Source organism: Nilaparvata lugens, chromosome 7 (assembly GCF_014356525.2).
Source record: "Nilaparvata lugens isolate BPH chromosome 7, ASM1435652v1, whole genome shotgun sequence".
Classification (NCBI taxonomy): domain Eukaryota; kingdom Metazoa; phylum Arthropoda; class Insecta; order Hemiptera; family Delphacidae; genus Nilaparvata; species Nilaparvata lugens.
In genome coordinates, this window is record NC_052510.1 from 61,549,218 (window position 1) to 61,569,335 (window position 20,118).

The 20,118-nt window shown below is 34.2% G+C and overlaps 2 protein-coding genes and 1 long non-coding RNA gene across 3 annotated transcripts in view; 2 read left to right on the forward strand and 1 right to left on the reverse strand.

Annotated features, from left to right (window-relative positions):
- Window positions 1-9,607, forward strand: part of LOC111060833 (myophilin) — a 54,292-nt gene extending 44,685 nt beyond the window's left edge. Inside the window, exons 3-4 of the mRNA XM_039433313.1 lie at window positions 4,379-4,583; window positions 6,780-9,607. Coding sequence (XP_039289247.1) covers window positions 4,379-4,583; window positions 6,780-6,950 — 376 coding nt within the window. The 3' untranslated portion in view covers window positions 6,951-9,607. The remainder of the gene's footprint in view (window positions 1-4,378; window positions 4,584-6,779) is intronic.
- LOC120352495 lies at window positions 7,525-10,152 on the reverse strand. Its single transcript, XR_005571874.1, has 2 exons — window positions 7,821-10,152; window positions 7,525-7,732 (listed from the first exon to the last, which is right to left on the reverse strand). It is a non-coding gene; the product is annotated as an uncharacterized LOC120352495 (long non-coding RNA).
- A 5,146-nt stretch (window positions 10,153-15,298) lies between these two features.
- Window positions 15,299-20,118, forward strand: part of LOC120352241 — a 149,625-nt gene continuing 144,805 nt past the window's right edge. Inside the window, exon 1 of the mRNA XM_039432004.1 lies at window positions 15,299-15,563. Within this exon, the coding sequence (XP_039287938.1) occupies window positions 15,556-15,563 (8 nt within the window). The 5' untranslated portion in view covers window positions 15,299-15,555. The remainder of the gene's footprint in view (window positions 15,564-20,118) is intronic.

Genomic DNA, 20,118 nt, shown 5'->3' on the forward strand with positions numbered 1-20,118 from the left:
TAAACCTACTATGCTCCAAATTTCGTGAAAATCGTTAGAGCCGTTTTCGAGATCCGTTGAACATAAATAACCAGATATAGATATATAAAAATACAGAAATTGCTCGCTTAATATAATAGGAGAGAGTATGGACTTTAATATACAACTATTATACTGATTTTTGCAATTACAGTAGTTCTTTTACAATAATTCCTTGAGACTGTCGTCACACAGTAGTCAATTCTTCTTATCTCTCTTTGTATTTTTCCCCTCCAGTATGTTTTGACTTGTGTGTTTATTTCGAATTTCTATATCTCCCCTACTACTGATTCTACGGTCAAGTGCTGAAGGGAAGGGTCTCCTGGATACCCTCTCTTATTATGGACTTTTTTGACTCAACTCACACTTACGCGACTCAGGTGGAGAAGAGACTCGACTCTAGTGGAGAGCATGTGTTTCCAAATGGTGACACTCAGACCAGTCGATTCTAGTCTCCGCGACTCAGGTCGAGAAGAGACTTGACTCTAGTCGAGAGCATGTGTTTTCAAATGGTGACACTCAGACCAGTCGATTCTAGTCTCCGCGACTGTCACCATTCGAAAATACATGCTCTCGACTAGAGTCAAGTCTCTTCTCGACCTGAGTCTCGTAGGTGTGAGTTGAGCCTAAAGGTCCTAACTTCACCGTTCCATGTGAAAACATCACACTAGTACCTAAACCTTCGCATATTTCATCTTATTTTTTGCTCAAAATATTAATGTCAAACTCTTTAAGTTAATATGATTCACCATGTTGTTTTACTGCTACTGGTAATTATTATTAAGGCTAGAACGTTTATTGAATTTTGTTTAAACACATGAATAAAGGAATCTGAATCAGAATTATATTCTACTATTGGTATCTCTACTGATTCACCATGTACAGTCCCACCGCAAAAGCATGCCATTCACTATCCGACTAGTGGTCCAACTTGTAAGACTAATGGTATGACTACTAGTCGGATCGTTTCACCACTCACTCTCCGACTTTTTCCCCGACTTCAGTTTATGGGGAACAAAGTCTAGTTTTTTCAAGTTGATGAATTTTGTTTTGTTAAACACATGAATAAAGGAATCTGAATCAGAATTATATTCTATTGATATCTCCACTGATTCATCATGTACAGTCCCACCGCAAGAGCATGCCATTCACTATCCGACTAGTGGTCCAACTTATTAGACTATTGGTAGGACTGCTAGTCGGATCGTTCCACCACTCACTCTTCAAATTTGTCTCCGATGGTAGGAGGATAGACGCTTCCCATACTAGAACTGGTGCAAATACTCTCAGGATACCTAATCATCGAACTACTATCTATTCCAAATCGTTCCTTGTCAGTGCTTGTCGTGAATAGAATTAACTTCCCAACTCTATTAAATGCATTGAGAGCCGAGCGGGCTTCATCCTGTCTTTGAAAAAGTATCTTATAGAGAAAATGACTGAGTCTGTCCAACCCTAGAGCACTGCATGACAAATATTCTAATCTCCCTTCCTTTCCATTCTTCATCCCATTCATTCATCCATTTTCCACATCCCATCTCCATTCTACATAATACATATTCATCTTCCCATCTCAAGATTTTCTGTTCTTTAGTATTGTATATTGTCAATATTACTCAATCAATTTCTGAAATTTTAATTAAATCCCACCCTATAACATTTGTTTAATTTATCTAATTCTAATTATTAATACAATATTGTATTCACTATTATTCTATATTTCATTCATTTATTCATCCCATAATTATAAGATTCAAATCAACTAGTTTTTAACTTATTAAGTAGACTTTCTTATTTGAACATTACTTCGAGTTATAATTCCCAACAGCTCTAATTCATCACAACCCGGTCGTGTGTTAATGGGAAGGATATTTTATATCCTTCTAAGAGAATCGACAATGATTATTTGTTGAAACACCGCCAATTTATGAAGTTACATCACATTATTATATTATCGTTATTCTAATTGCATTCTATATTTATTCTCATTGATTAATTATCTATACTTTGTGAAATTCGTTGAATAACTAGCATTATCGTCATTTAATGTAAATTAGTGTATAAGCCAGTAAATATTGTAACATACATAAATAAAGAAATCTTATCTAATCCTACTTTTTATCCGACTTTAGTTTATGGGGAACAAAGTCTAGTTTTTTTTGAATCAATAAAGGATTAATAAATATGTTGAAGAAAGTTTGAATAAACTAAGTTATAATCAGGACTTGATGACAGGTTTGAAGCTCAACTCGCCAAGTGCACGAGCTTCATTCTTTGTTAGGAGTCATTGTCTTGTGTGGCTTGTGCTTGGCGAAGCTTACAATTTGACCTTGACCAGTTTACAAGCCAAGTCTCATGCTCTCGCAGTCATACTCTCAAACCATACTCTGCGCTCTCTTTAGTGAGGTCCACGTTATAATGCCAGTGGAGAAAGATAGGAAAACAGTGTTGCCGATTTCCAGCATTGCCACTGCCTATAGATGATAGCTGATACCGGTATATCTGATGGAATATTAACTATTCATTCTAGCATAGAGCAAGTAGACAGTTAGATTAGATCTGTTAATCGGTTAGATCTGTGATTCTAGTTAAAAATAATCAATTATATTTTATTCTTCAAGAATATATATTTTTAAATGATTAAACATAATAAATATATTGAATAAAAAAGACTAAGAAATTGTCAAAAACCACAAATTTATTGATACTCAGAAAGACTGGTTTCGGTTATTACACCATTGTCAATCTCTGATATTAGGTGCTGACATTGAATCAGAGATTGACAATGGTGTAATAACCGAAACCGGTCTTTCTGAGTATCAATAAATCTGTGGTTTTTGTCAATTTCTTAGTATTTTTCATTCAATATGATTAATTACCACAATATCAATCTCTCAACTACACAAAAAGTAATAAATATACCATTATAACCGAGTCATAATTGAGATTAGATAATCTGTTTTGATTGTATATTTTCTACATTATTGAAAACGATCTGGCAACGTTGTGGATTTAGAAAAGGATAGCGCTATCTGCTTAGTCAATTGCTGGGCATGGATAGCAACATCAATGTTAATTCAATCAAATCTATCAAACAATTTTTATTGACCAAAAAACAACGCATTATGAACAACTAATCAATATTAATTAATTCAAGTGTTAATTATTAATTTGATTAACAATTAATCAAACACTGACATTATAACGATGAAGACAAAAACCAGCTACACGTTTTTGAAAGGAAAATCCTAAGAACGATTTATGGTGCAAGAAGAAGAGGAGTGGAGGAGAAGAACCAATATTTAGAGCTCGATGCATAGATAAAAGGCCGAAATATTGTAAAATTTATAAAGGCGCAGCGACTTGGATGATTTGGACATATCTGTAGAATGAATGAGAACATAATGCCTAAAATAATATTCAAGAAGAGGCTACATTCAAGAAGAAAGAGAGGAAGGGCCGAGAATAAGGTGGAAGGATGAAGTGAGAGACGATCTCTAAAAAATGGGATGTAGAGGATGGAGACGAGAAGCGGACCGAGAAGCATGGAGAGCTGTACTGGAGGCGGCCAAAGCTCATATTGGGCTATAGTAAGTGAGTATAGAATGTATTTCATTGAATGCATTACATTCATACTCACTGGCTGTAGTGCTAAAAACAACTGACAATATAAAATTGACCTGACTATACTATATCGTTTCTCACTTTTCCTAGTCTCCTCCAATTTCTGTCGTCTATTTCCACATAGTGTTTCACCTAGATTGTACATCAACTATTCTAATATCTCATCAACTACTTTTCCCGTTTTCTTCCAATTTCTCTCGGCAATTTCCACCCAGTTTCTCACCTAGAACCTAGATTATACATGAATATTTTATTATCTCATCAACCACTTTTCCTAGTCTCCTTCAATTCCTCTCTGTTATTTCCACAAAGTTTCTCACCTAGACTATACATTGACTGTTTTATTATTTCATTAAACACTTCCTCCCGTTTTTTCTCAATATTTCCACGCTTCTCAAGCAAATTTTCGTCGTTTTCCTCAGTTACTCCTATGCTTCTCACGCAGATTATTTTTATGAATTTTTATTGGAGTTTTAGATGTAGTTCACTCGTTTTTCTTAAGCAAACAGTATTGTATTCAATGATCTGCAATATTGGCTGTAATAGAATTTGTTTTGTATGTAATGTCATTGAATAAAACTTGATTCAATTTTCTTAAGCAAACAGTATTGTAGGCCCTATTCAATGACCTGTAAAATTAACTGTGTAATATAATTTGTTATGTATATGTAATGTCATTGAATAAAAATTGATGTCGTTCGATTCAATTTGATTTGATTTTCTTTATGGTTTGCAGACTAGTGAACGAAATGAAAGGCGGTTCGGTGAAGAAGATCAACGAATCCAAGATGGCGTTCAAGTGCATGGAGAACATCAATAACTTCCTGCAGGTGGCGCGTGACATGGGGGTGCCCGCCCAGGAGACCTTCCAGACGGTCGACCTCTGGGAGAGACAAAACCTCAACTCGGTCGTCATCTGTCTCCAGTCGCTCGGAAGAAAAGTCAGTACTAACGAGGGTTTTACAGTAATAAACGGGGTTTTACAGTACTGAACGACGGTTTATAGTACTAAACGAGGGTTCTATCGTACAAAACGTGGGTTTTCTAGTACTAATTAACGGTTTTAGAGAAGTTTGTTGGGGGGTTTCATAAGGAATAACGTTGGAATAGTTGTAGAAAAAAATACCTAGTTGTGTAAAACTACATGAGTGAAATGTTGGAAAGAGAAATTCTCAACTCGGTTGTCATGTGTCTCCAGTCGCTCGGCAGAAAAGTAGGAACTGAACGACGGTTTTCACAATTTTAACTTCAAATCAAATCAAATAGCTTTTTATCACAAAAACATAATACAAATTAAAAAAAAAATCATTTAGGTACACATTTAACACATTTAACATTGAACTTAGTGAGCGAAGGTTTTCTAGTAGCCTACTGAACAAGGGTTTTATATTACTAAACGGCTGTTTTAGAGTTGAATGTAAAAGAGAAATTCATCAGGGTAAACTGTGTAATAGATGTAGAAAAAATGTTGAGAGTTATATGTGTGTAAAAGTACATGAGTGAATTGTCGGAAAGATGAATTTTCAACTCACAGTTTCTCACTATCAGATCTCAATTAAACGTGATCTTCATATAGTTTTTTGATGGTTTCTGCCTACTTGGAAAAAATCTATAAAGAACACGGTGAATCTATGTAGATCAAGGTACCTAGAATACAGTATTGTAATATGTATTCCAGGTACATTGATGTAGATAGAAACTATGTTCGAAAAGTCAGTAAATTAGAGGATAAAATACTCTGTGTTTTCCATTTCTCTTTGGTAAATACATGGTTTTTCAAGTTTATTTCTCTGTTGTAGAAAGACCGCAGTGTATGGATTGTTGATTTGTAATTTGAGAAATATCAGTGTGAAAATAACTTTTCAACTGTCAATTTAGGGTATACTTAGTGAAAAATGTGAAAACTATGATATTGATATACTGTATTGGCTGAAAGACAATATTATAAGTTATGTGATCATTGGAAACGTGGAACCGTAATCATTCAATTATCAGGAATCACAAACGCTTGTCAGGAAAGTCAATAGAAAATTAGATTTTCTGGGTATTTGTCGAGAATTAAAAAAAATATCTGGGATATAAGCCCATGGATAAAAATACTTTGAAACTATAGACTATATGGAGGATACTGAAAAAGTTGTCATATTGTATGCCACTACAGGAATACTTTGTTCAGATAAGTATAATGTTCCACTAATTAATTACCATGAATTAGCTAGATTCCCACACAACAGTGACAGTGATTCAGTGAAAATTTAATTCCTATGAGTTCTAATTGAACCATTCCCACTGACCCCGGCCGAGTGAGTGTGAATAATACCACTAGAACCAATGTTAATTACATTTTCACTGTTCACTGTCACTTTTGAGTGGAAATCTAGCTTTACAAAGAAAACTTTAAAACTATACAACCCTTGTTTGAACAATAGGCTATCAATGAAATTTTAGTGTACTTTTCTTCAGTCTTCATCAAATATTAATTTCAATGAAAGCACTGGGTTGTTGTCGAAAATATCATTTATTTATTGTAAAATTACAAACATGTTTCAACATCAATGGTGTCATCTTCAGTATGTGAAACATGTGTTAAAACATGATTGTAATTTTGCAATAAATAAGTTATTATGTTATTATTTTACAAAGGCGACTTTCTAGAAGTATTTCAAGCCTAGGTGATGATGATGTTACTAAGTGATATTACAGCTAGCTTCACAGCTAGCGCACAAGTTCGCTTTGCTAGCTGTGCCAATTCTATTTATTCAATCAAAATATATTATTCATTTTGATGATTACCGGTATGTACCGGTATCTACTGAATATTTCAGTTATTATTGTGTTAATGATTTGAAGTATTTCAAGTGATTTTGTATTTTGGCAAAAAAAAAAAGATTTTTGATTTGATTTGATATTTCTGATAACAACCCTATGTTTCCATTATGGATAGAGATTACAACATCTTACCAGCAACAGTATCTGAAATATTTAATTAATTCTAATATTGATTAAAATATTTAAAAAATAATTAATTCCATTTTCTCTGCTATACAGAAATCGACATGATGTATTGATTTATTAATGAAGTTCTAGTTATTTTTCTTGATTTGTTCAACTAATTATGTGTTTTTTGTGTTATACAGGGTGCCATGTACGGCCAGCCAAGCATCGGACCGAAGGAAGCCGACAAAAATGTGCGCAATTTCAGCGAGGAACAGCTGCGCGCCGGACAGGGCGTCATCAGTCTGCAATACGGTAGCAACAAGGGAGCCAATCAGAGTGGAATCAACTTTGGCAACACGCGACACATGTAGGCGACTGGCGACAAATGTAGGCGACTGGCGACATACGTCGGCGACACGCGACACTTGTCGACGACACATCCGCGCACTATCATGTTGCTGCTGTTACCATCATTATACGTGCCAACTATATTCACTTTTCTTTTTAGAAGCACATTAGAAATTATGAAGTACCCTTTATTTTATTGTAACACAACTAGTTTCAACTCTACAAGAGTCGGTTTTGAGTGTGGAAAATGTTTCTTGAAGAGTTGATAAATGAAGGATTTATACTCTTCATTTTATTATTAAACAACTAGTTTCAAATCTACAAGAGTCGTTTTCAATTGTGGAAAATGGTTCTTGAAGAGTTGATACCCCCCATTTTATTAGAGAACAAGTAGTTTAAGCTCTACAAAAGCCGTTCTAAAGTGTGGAAAATGGTTTTTGAAGAGTTGGTACCCTACCCTTCATTTTATTATAAAACAACTAGTTTCAACTCTTCAAGCGCCATTTTTAAGTGTGGAAATGACTTTTGAATAATTCAAACTATAGTCTGTGCAAACCTTAATTTACAGCATTGTTCTTATGGAGTACAGTGTTGCCAGATTTGATTCTTGAAGAATTGAAAATATAAAACTATGCAAACCTTAGTTTACACCATTGCTCTTATGGAGTACAGTGTTGCCAGATCTGACTCTTGAAGGATTGAAACTATGAAACTGTGCAAACCTTAGTTTAAAGTATTGCTCTTTTGGAGTACAGTGTTGCCAGATTTGACTCTTGAAGAATTGAAAATATAAAACTGTGCAAACCTTAGATAGCAGCATTGCTCTTATGGAGTAGCCTACAGTGTTGCCAGATTTGACTCTTGAAGAATTGAAAATATAAAACTATGCAAACCTTAGTTTACAGCATTGCTCTTATGGAGTAGCCTACAGTGTTGCCAGATTTAACTCTTGAAGAATTGAAAATATAAAACTATGAAACTGTTCAAACCTTTAATTGTAGCATTGCTGTTATGGAGTACAGTGCTGCCAGATTTCACCAAATCCAGAGAGCCAGTGACTAATTTTGTGAGATTGATTGAGTTCTCTATTTATGTAGCTAACAATATAATACTGTCTTATACACTCAAATACAAAAGCTTACAATACAGCACAATTATAGATGAATTTATTTATAGAGTAAGAAAATAATTATTGAACTGCATATGATATGAGAAAGACAATTTGGAATAACTATAGATAATATTGTTATGCATCTACATAAATTGGCGGAGCTTTGGACATATCAATGTCCATTCTACGGAAAGAATATTCAAAATATCCTTCCCACTAACTCTCTATCAAAAGAGCAAGAAAGAGAATGTAGGCTTTTTTGATAGAATCAGCATAGAAACGGCAACCGTGTGCTCCTATTTTTCTATTGAAATAACATTGGTCATAAAGCTTCTTGCAACAAGTTGAGGCTTGCACGGACTGTAGTTTAAACTCTTTAAGAGACTTTTTCAAGTGTGGAAATGGGTCTTGAAGAGTTGAAACTAGTTGTGTCATGAAATAAAGGGTACTTGATAATTTTTATTGTGTGCCAACCATCGCTAATCTGTTTTTCATCCTTGTGTTGTCACTTGTAAATATTCTGTACTCTGAAGAAATTATTGATCTATCAAAAATTTGTGATGGAGTAATGTGGAGATCACTAAATTATTGTAGCCTAACCCTAAAATCGCTCTTGCTTCGTTTGTAAATAATCTGAAGTCAAAAGATTTTGATCTGTCAGGAAGTTAGTGATGGAATAATTTTCGATAAACAATGTCTGTTACAAAATGAATCTTTTCTGGAGTATTGGGATTTTTAATTGTTGTGATGATTGAGATAACAAAGGTACTTCAAACCTTCACCTGCGAAGTATGTTCTTCAAATTTATTCATAAAACCAATGTTCAACTACCGAATGTTAGCCTTTCAACATTGTTCTACATTAAACAAAAGTAGTTGTTGATTTTGTTCTACAATTATCAACAAAAATGTTCTACTATGTACCGTTTTTCTGGGAGCAGTGGGTGAAATATTATTATCTACACTATTCTATCACAAACTTTTTGTAAACTGTATCAAACTCACTGGTTACAGTTTCCTAAGTTGATTACTCAATAATAAATTTCAAAATTAAATTCAAAAAAGATTACTGAAGTTTCTCTCCCATTGTTTTGCCAATACTTCATTCCATCTCTCATTATTTATGTATTATTGTTGTGTAAGTTTTGATAACTGTATCTGTTTTCTAGGTTTAAATAATAATAATTTTCTATCTATCCAACTATTCAATTAAATAACTAGGCTAGTACTTTTCATAGATTATTTTCTGAAATCAAATAGATGTTGCGAAATTGTGGTGCTAAATTGTTCAAATTTTTCTATTTCTTCCTGATCCTTGTAGAGGACCAAATCAATTAATAGTTCTAGTAAAAATGAAACAGGAATAATTATACTATTATAGCAATCTGGGATTGTAATGAATAAGAAAAATTAATGTTGCCTCTGGATATTGTTAGTTGTTGAAATCTATTAAAATAGTCTATAAATGTTCAATTAAATACTCAAAAATCATTCCGTTATAAGTGGCTCTTGCTACCTTGATAGTTGTTCTATGAAAATTATGTAATAAATTATATTCTATTTTCAATAATTGATTGTTTTATTTTGTGTAAAATATTCATCAACCTTGTTCCAACACTGTGCTTGAAAAGAAGTAAATTCATGAGAGATGCAGTTCAATTTAATTCATGGTTTGCACTATATGCTAAATATGGAAGTGATAAATTAATTCTATGTGATTTCCAGTCATTCTGGAAGTCATTGAAATAGTTGCAGACATTAATTAATTTAGCCTATCAGTTGAAGCAAGGAGTGAATTCAATGCTTTAGATTCAAACAATGCTAACAGTTTTAAGGGAATTTAATGCTTTAGATTCAAACAATGCTAACAGTTTTAAGGGAATTTAATGCTTTAGATTCAAACAATGCTAACAGTTTTAAGGGAATTTAATGCTTTAGATTCAAACAATGCTAACAGTTTTAAGGGAATTTAAAGCTTTAGATTCAAACAATGCTAACAGTTTTAAGTGAATTTTATGCTTTAGATTCAAACAATGCTAACAGTTTTAAGGGAATTTAATGCTTTAGATTCAAACAATGCTAACAGTTTTAAGGGAATTTAATGCTTCACGTTTGACAATGAAATGTTAATAGTTAGAAGTTAGAAGTGAATTTTACTATACCGAAATTAGGTAGTCGGTGCTTGTGTTTGAGATTGAAAATTGTAGTAGATCGAAATTTGTACAGTTAGAAATGGACATTAGTGCACACATTATATACAATAGTATCTATCCCAATCCTGAATATTAAAGGTGTGATGAGGACTTCATATATAACGGATCTGTGCCTATAAAAAAATGGCCGTCGTATGTGGTGGCCTTCATTGATATTTTAAACGGGAACTAGACGAACTGAGATTTCGACAAAATGAGACGCTCTCTAACAGCTGATTAGTGATTTCTTCCACTACCTCCGTGTTCACGGAGGTAGTGTTTCTTCCCAGTAGGAATTTTTATAAGACCACCACATACGGGGGCATTTTTTTATAGGCTCAGGTCCGGTAGTATATAGGAGGTCCTGATTGCACTAATTATGGTGCTAATTATGGAAAAGATAAATTGATTCCATGTGATTTCCAGTCATTCTGGAAGTCATTGAGATAGTCGCAGATATTATATACAATAGTATCTATCTCAATCCTGAATCTTAAAGGTGTGATACAATAAGTGATCTCTACTGAGCTGAATAACTACTGGATGTAGCAGTGGTTAGGTATACTATGATGAGGTCCACGCTATAATGGCAGTGTTTGATTGGCAATGGTATTGCTATCCTTGTCAATCATTCAACAAAGCGGATAGTACTATCTCTTTCTCGCTATGCTCTGTTGCCAGATCGTTTTTTAACAATGTAGAATTGATAATTAATCAACAAAATATTTTATCTTAATCATGAAATTATTGAAAAATCAAACTTATCGCTCAATAAAATATAATAGATTATTTTCAAAGAGAATGAACAGTTAATATTAACATTATAATCAGCTGTGCTAATAGTGAAGTTGTGTTTCTTTTCAGGCTCGAAATTTTGCAAAATTACACAACATTTTCTAATTTGTAGAGTTTTGAGTGAAATATTTTTGTTTTTAATCAGTTTTTAAATATCAAAATTCAAAATTTTTAGTTTTGTCATTAGTTTTGAAGTGGAAATTGGACTTTTTGAAGTGAAAGTGAAATCTTAACCTTATTCTTTTTGAAACTTTTATTTGTTAAAATTTGGCAGAAGACAGTTTTGGGCTATGCCTGTTGTCTTCTCCCAATCATATTATATTTATTATAATTATGATCTGTAATTGCCAATGAAGTAAATAAATAAATATTACATCGTTAAACCTGTATCAGCTACCGTCTATAGAAGGCATTGACAAGACAGATGATCGGCAACGTTGTTCTGCTATCTTTCTTCACTGTCATTATAACGTGGACCTCACTATAAAACTGCATTCTTTGTTCCTTCCAATTTAGTTTAATCACAGAATACATAACAATGAATACATAAAGTGCTCAAATGTAAAATGAATACAGAATACATAAGTGTTCTAATGACAGTATGGTCTAATTGACAGTAAAGTAAGAATATATGTATTCTTGTGAGGCATGTATACTATTAAGGTATTTATAAAAAAACAAAAACAGAACACATATTAGAGATTAGGTGGATCCCTGCTACCTTAGCAATAATTAATTCCAGTTTATTATTCAACTCAGAAGTCATCTCTGTTGATGAAACCGACTTTGCATTCTTAGGCTAGGCACACCCCACTTAGTCAAGACAAGACATGATCAGTCACAATACTTCACATAATTGCTTATGAAGACATGTCTAATTACAATGACTAATCAGTGTGTGTTGCGTCATAAGCAACTATGTGAAGTATTGTGACTGATCATGTCTTGTCTTGTCTTGACTAACTGGTGTGTGCCTAGCCTTAGTCGATTTGTAATATTAAGAATATGTCAGTATCCAATCAATAATTTATACAACCTGCTTTTATTATTTAATATCGGGGCACCGAGCTTGGCTGTGGAGTACAAAAGCATGGTATATATTTATTTATTCATTGATACAAAGAACACAATTCTTTTAAATGATTGGGGAAGGATCAACAGGCACAGCCCAAAACTGTACGATAAAAACGCCAAATATGGTCTTTGAAATAATCGAAACAGGACGAATTATAAAAATGAAAGAGTACTATTCTATTAAATCACGTCATACATACTTACCATTCGCCTTCTTTAGTGAGGTCCTCTTTATAATGGCAGTTTTTTTTTATTGTCAATACTATAGCTATCTAGTCTGGAGATTAATGAGCTAATTTTTTCTACCCTAACATACTACTTGAAAATGTTAACAGCGAATATCTCATTAGATATTTTCCCTGATATTGATTGTTTAATTAATATGTACACTTATGACTGTACTATAGAAGCTAGATTCACTCAGTCACTGCTCTGCTCTTTCACTGGACACTAATTGAACAAGCACTACACTAGTTCATACGGTTTCCTCCTTTTGAGCCTCCGCACCAACCCTCCATTGTCTAGCAGCTGGATCGCCTCAACGTTGTCGTGTTGGTGCAGTCGCCCCTCGTGCCTCTCCGCATGCCTCTGGATCTCGGTGGACACCAGGTCGACGTGCAGGTCTCTATGAAGATCGCTGTTCCTGACATACCAAGGAGCATCCACAATGTTCCTCAGCACCTTGTTCTGGAACCGTTGTATTACATTGATGTTGCTGTCTTTGGTACACCCTCAAAGTTGTATACCATATGTCCATACAGGCTTTAGTATCTGTTTGTACAAAAGTACTTTGTTTTGGATTTGTAAGTTGGAGTTTTTACCGATCAACCAATACAGCTTCTTATATTTGATTCCAAGTTCCTCTCTCTTCTTCTTGACATGGACCTTCCAGTGAAGCTTTGCGTCCAAGGTCATACCTAGATACTTGGCATCATTGGCATATGGTACAACTTGGTTGTTAATTCTTATTGGTATGGGCAGGTCCTTCTTATTGGTGAAGTTGATGTGAATCGACTTTGCTTCATTTAGTTTCATCCTCCACTTTCTAGTCCAATCTTGAATTTTGTTGATGGATCTCTGTAGTTTTTCTGTTGCAATATGAATATTACTGTCTACTGATAATATGGCTGTATCGTCTGCAAATGTTGCTGTAGTATTCTCATCAAGGCTGGGAATATCGCTGGTATAGAGTAGGTAGAGACATGGTCCTAGAACACTTCCTTGAGGAACTCCTGCTTTTATTTCCTTCAAATCAGAATATGAATTTTCATGCCTGACTCTAAAGTATCTGTCAGTCAGATAGGATTTTAATATATCTGTAAATTGCTTTGGTAGCACTTTTTTCAGTTTGAAAAGAAGACCTTCATGCCACACTTTATCAAAAGCTTGCCCTATATCAAGGAAAGCTGCTGAACAAACTTTTTTCTCTTCAAGGCTCTTCTCTATTACATTCACAATCCTATGCACTTTGTCTATTGTTGAGTGTTTCACTCTGAAGCCAAATTGGTGATTTGGAATTATGTGCTGTCTCTCAATTATTGGTGTTAGCCTACTCAGTAAAATCCTTTCAAACAACTTGGCAAGCACAGGTAGCAATGATATTGGCCTATATGATGATACTTCATGTGGTTCTTTACCTGGCTTGAGTAGCATTATAACTTCTGCTACTTTCCATATTCCTGGTACAAATTTGAATCTGAAAGAGGCATTCAAAATGTGTGTTAATTTTACTATTGCTTTTCTTGGTAGGTGCTTGAGGACTAAGCCAGTTATCATTTCGAATCCAGGGGTCTTTTTATAATGACAGTGAAGAAAGATAAGAGAATAGTGTTTCCGATTTTCTGCCTTGCTACTGCCTTGTATAGAAGCATAAGGTGAAGAAAATTATATTATTTCTTTCATATCTGATAGAAGATAGCTGATATACCGGTATGTCTGATGTAATATAAACTGTTCATTAATGTTTAAAAAAGTAAATTATATTTTATTTGTCAAGAGAATAGCCTAAAATATTCTTCAATTATTCAATAATATAATTTCATATCTGAGATTGAAAATTTTGTTAATTAATCATAATTCTACACTGTTAAAAACGATCTGGTAACGTTGATGAGCTAAATAAGGATAGCACTATCTGCATTATCGATTGATAGACAAGGATAGATAGAAACACCAACGTTAATCAAATACTGCCATTTTAATGTGGTCCTCATTATCTAGAGACAAAATAGTATATTACGCTAAAAGCACAGAAAGTTAGTGTTTACGGTATGAGGATAGTTTCCCGGGCGAGGCTTGCCAAGCCCGGGAATATGTTATCTGAATACCGTAAACACCTTTCTGAGAGAGTCGCATACAATATTTTTTGCCTTACTACAGGTATAGCTGACGCCAAAAAGTTAGGCGGTTTTGTTGGTCTCTTGTGTGTTCCAACAGCTGATGTTGTCAAGTAGAGTTGTCATCTAGCTTGACAATAGATAGATGCATTGCATCAGCTGTGAGTAGGTAACATCATGTGACCCACAAAGCTGCCTAACTTTCTGGCATCAGCTATATAAGAATAATAAATTGAATAAGAATGTTTTATTAGGGGGGGGGAACTTTTATGTCTTATATCTCAAGAACCAGACGTTGTAGGGTACTCAAAGTCGGGTGGAAATTATTTCTGATCCACCCTCCTGAACACAATGCAACATATGACACAGTTGTCCAAACACATTTTCAAAAATTTTCAAAAAGCGGCCGGAAAGGGTACTCTTTCTGGCCTTAGCTGGAAAGAAACTTGTTCTGACGTCAGACGAGAGTCGTCTGCAAACAATGTCTTTCAGATCTACGTAGAGACTGGAAAACAGCTGCTTTCTGTGCAGTGTGGCAAAAAATAATTAAGGTAAAAAAGTAAACTTATGGTGTTTCTTGGTGGGGAGTCCCTTGCGGGAAGGTTCCACCTTGCCTGAATATATAATTTAAGCCGTCAATGGGCCTAACCACTGTCATACTTCAGCCGGGACCGACAGTTTCAATAATCAAGGTATGTAAATGCAACAAGTGTTACCGTCAGACCTCCGTCTAGTCTACTGATATGTGTCTCAATAAATAGTTCCAACATTCACAGCTAGGTGGCGCTAGCGTATCAAAAAGGAATATTCTTGTCGGTTCACCAGTGAGAGACTCGTCCTGTTGCTTTGAACCTGCTTCACTTCAGTGACTTCAGTCAGTTAGCGTCAAGCGTCAGTCCTGTTCTAAACTTTCTTTGTACGCGAGTTTTCTACGTGTATGATTGTGTCTCTGATTTACAGTGTACGACGCGAAAATTCAAATAATGACCACAAATCTTAGTGCAAGTGTGTGTGAATAATGTAGCACCCAACTAAAGGATACAGTGCAGTGTTTTATTTGTGCCAGGACCAAGGATACTCGTTTTCCTTCCGTCAGGACATCTCACAGCTGACTGCACACAATGAACAGGTGAATCTTGCCTTCTTTTTCTTTTTCTCATTGTCCTTCCGTCGTTATTTATTGTTCATCTGTTTGCGATGGTTTCAGGTTTGTTGACCTTTACATTTTGTGCAGAAGTCGACGGTTTTGATAATGACCAAAACTGTTGAAAAGTTGTATTGTTTACGTTTTATGTTGATCTGCATTTCATATTGAACTGATGCTTAGAAAATTCATGGACTCTTATTTTACAACTTATATTGATAACGGTATATTGGCGAAGATGAAGGTAGATAGAATTATAGAGAAAATATAGCATAAGATAAAATATATCCTAGGAAGATATAGCTCAGGATATAGCTTAGGAAGATACCTCAGGAAGATATAACAGCATGTGCTATATTTTCTCTATGATATAATGAAGATGTCAATACTTTATTTTGGATCCCCAACATTTTATTGAAGCCTATGGATGCACCTCCCTCCCCCCTAAATTTAGAAAAAATCGACTTCCACCCCACTCATCATCTGTTTAAACCCAAAAAATTTCGAAAGGTCCTCTCATAGTCATTTCAAACACTTTTCACCTTTTTCGGGACTTCCTGATGAAATACAATACTGGTTGTATTATTAATCACATCAATAAGATCCAAGCCATACGAAGATTTTCTTCAGCGTTTTTCAGACGACTCGACAGGGCAGGAAGCTCTCCCATTGGCTGATTATTAGCTGATTCCCGAACGCCAACCCAATCAGCAAATCGGAGAGTTTCCTGCCCTGTTGCCTCGTCTGAACACGCTGGACCACAAAAACACTACAGGCTCACTTCGCTCGCCAGTATTTTTCTTTTGAGCTTGCTTCATTCCATCAGAAAGTCAAAGTACTGTGAAAACGCAGAAAAGGTGGGAAAAACGCTGATTTTGGGCGTATCTTTGATGAAATATTAGTCACCTCATCACAAAATTTTCAGACCCTAGCTTAACCTCTGTACCAAATTTGAACATCTTCTGTCTATTACTTGATGAAAGAACTGAGAAAACGCAAAAAAACTCTAATTTTGAGCGTATTTTTGGCGTTATTTCAAATTCCTTCTAACACAACATTATTACACCCAGCTGAGCTTCTGTAGTAAATTTGAACATTTTCTGTTCATTTGTTCTCGATAAAGCTAAAAAACGCTGGAAAAACGCAGATTTTGGGTTTATCTTTGGCGTTATTTCAAATTCCTTCTAACACAACATTATTACATCCTAAGTTTCTGTACTAAATATGAACAATTTCTGTTCATTTGATCTCGATAGATCTGAGAAAAAGCAAAAAAACGCTGGAAAAACGCAGATTTTGGGCGTATCTTTGGAAATTTTTTCAAATCCGTTCTTAGTGCGCCTCTAAAGGTTGGCCCTTGAACATACCTACCAAATTTGAACGTTTTAGGTCCGGTAGATTTTTAGTTCTGCGAGTGAGTGAATCAGTCAGTCAGTAAGTGTCATTTCGCTTTTATATAGATAACTATTAGTTAACTTATTTTAGTTAACTTTTAGGTAATTAGTTATAATTATTAGTTAACTAATAGTTATTAGATAACTATTAGTTATCTATATGTATTGGATTAGATAACATTTTAATCCCATCTTTTCTATTTTGAGCCCTATTAAAGATTGTTTATAACAACTATTCACGCTAATCTCCATTTTAATCCCTCATTAACTACACATTTCCTCCTTTGTGGAAGCAATTCTTGGAATAACGCTGCACATCAGCAATTACAAAATATAATTATGACGATAATGAGAACTCTGCTACAATGATAACATTAATCAGAACATTACAGTCTACGGTGCATGCAAATATGTATTTTTATTGAGCTTGAATACATTAATCACTAATCGGTAATACCTTTGTGTAGCTGTGAAGTACGATGAATAAATTATCTGTTGTCCATTGAAGTAGTAAATTTATAATGATGAGCATTTCCGATTGAAATGTATTCAAAGGCTTTTCTCACGCGAGATGTTACTGTTCACTGCATCGTTATTTCAATCTGCTGTATTAAATTATGTTTTCTATTGAGTTGAATGGGAAGGCTCACACAGATTGCGATAAATTGTTGTTGCTAATTATGTTTCTTATTTGTTTAAATGGGTGGGTTCACGTGGATCGGTTCAAAGGATTTTTCATGCGATAGATTACTGTCTAGTAATGTACTGAATCGTTACATGCGTAATCAGTGTCAATGACCTGTAAATTTTATGTTTCTCATTGAAACTAATGAGAACGTTCACTTAGATTACTGTCCAGGTGTATAGGATCGTTTTGCATAGCCCAATAAGTGTTAATGTCCTGTGAATTTTATGTTTTCCATTGAGTTAAATGAGAGCGGTCACTCGGATTGCGATGAGCACGTTGTATTGTCGGTCCCGGCTGAAGTATGACAGTCGCATAGCCCATTGTCGGCTTCAATTTAGGCGAGGTGAGACCTTCCAACAAGGGACTCCCCACCAACTGAAAGCAAAACAAATTTCGATACAAACTACGATGAAAATTTGATCAATATCTTATTTTAGATATTCAAAACTTTCTTTCTCAATTATTTAAATTATCACTATGGAATTCGCTGATTAGCAAAAAGAGTTGAGCATAAATCAAGTACCATACATCGTGGGAGAGAAGTAACGTTTCAAAATATTGTGAAGTACCTATAATTCAGATAGAGAAAACTTATCTTTAAGAATATTTTATTCTATGTGTCCAACATCAATTCAATATGATACCACTGCTTTATCACAATGCTTAATTATATATCATATAACTTCATATTATAGACTATATATTTCATATTTACATTTATTACATTTATTACATTCCTTAATCACAACATCAAATTAATGATTGGGAGAGAATCAACAGGATAAACTGTTCCTCTCCCTAATTTTGATAAAAATAGTCCAAATGAGGTTATGAAAACACTTTTATAAAGTGTTTATATTATATATAAATATCAAATATTATAATTTTATATATTACATTGCCGAATTATAAGGGCTTGATTATTGATACTGCCTCATCATAACGTAAAACCTTACTATAGTAGGTATATAGTGAGGTGCACGTTATAATGGCAGTGGAGAAAGATAAGGGAACAACGTTGCCGATCCACTGTCTTGTCAATGCCTTCTATAGACGGTAGCTGGTACAGGTTTATTGATGTAATATTACATCTCATTCTCGTTTAAAACAATCCTTGTCAATCATTCAGAACAGAGGATAGAGCTATCTCTTTCTCGCTTTGCTCTGCTGCCATAACATCTTTTAACAATGTAGAATTGATAATAAATTTATAATTGATAAGGAATTATATTTTATTAATCAAGAAATTATATTTTTCAATAATTTAATTATGAATTTTCATAATTAAGATGAAACATTTTTTAAATCAATTATTAATTCTACACTGTTAAATGATGATCTGGCAACAGAGCAAAGCGAGAAAGAGATAGCGATATCCGTTTTGTTGAATGATAGACAAGGATAGCAATACCATCGCTTATCAAACACCGCCGCCATTATAACGTGGAAGTCACTATAGTATTGTTTCAATTTGAGTCCACGTTTCAATACGGGCTGCAACCTACGTATTGCCAGTTATTCTCAGGCTAAGCTGGGCCGTGAATTGCATTTGCCTTTAGGCTAAAAACTGAAAACCAGTTAGGCTGGCGTTGGCGCATTCTACTTCACTCTCAGTGCAGTGTAGGCTAGCCTATAAACGTCTGACCTCTATTAGGCTATACTGTTATAAATTCTACTATTTATATTATCTTATTCACACCGTAGAGTTTTATGTGTAGCTGGAATAAGGTATACAAGTCTAAGTGAGTATAAATAAAAATAGAAATCTAAGTACTCTATTTTATTTAGCCGAAACATGTCGAGACTAAAAATAATTCTAAAAGGATTTATTTCTTTATTTATATTCAAAAGTAACCCTAAAGAAAAAAGTCTAAGAGAGGTCACGTTAATTTTCAGAAAATAAAAAAGAGTATCTGTTGCTTATGGAAAGATACATTGAAGCTCCTTGTATGCTCTTTTCGGATGCAACACATTGCTTTTTTAGAAGATACAAAAGAGAATCTGTTGCTCATGGAAAGATACATTAAAGCTACTTGTGTATCTTTTCTGATGCAACACATTGATTTTTAGAAGATAAAAAAGAGCACCTGTTGCTTATGGAAAGATACATTTTCAAAAAAATTCGATGTTTTTGAACAGGAAGTATTGTTGTAGTTCAAGGTTGAAAGGACTTCAAAGTCCTAACTTCACCTAGTAAAGATTTTATTTCATTTTCTCACTATAGTGAGGTCCACGTTATAATGGCAGTGTTTGATTAGCAATGGTATTGCTATCCTTGTCTATCATTCAACAAAGCGGATAGCGCTATCTCTTTCTCTCTTTGCTCTATTGCCAGATTGTCTTTTAACAATGTAGAATTAATAATTAATCAACAAAATATTCCATTTCAATTATAAAAATTATTGAAAAATATAATTTCTTGCCCAATAAAATATAATTGATTATTTTAAACGAGAAT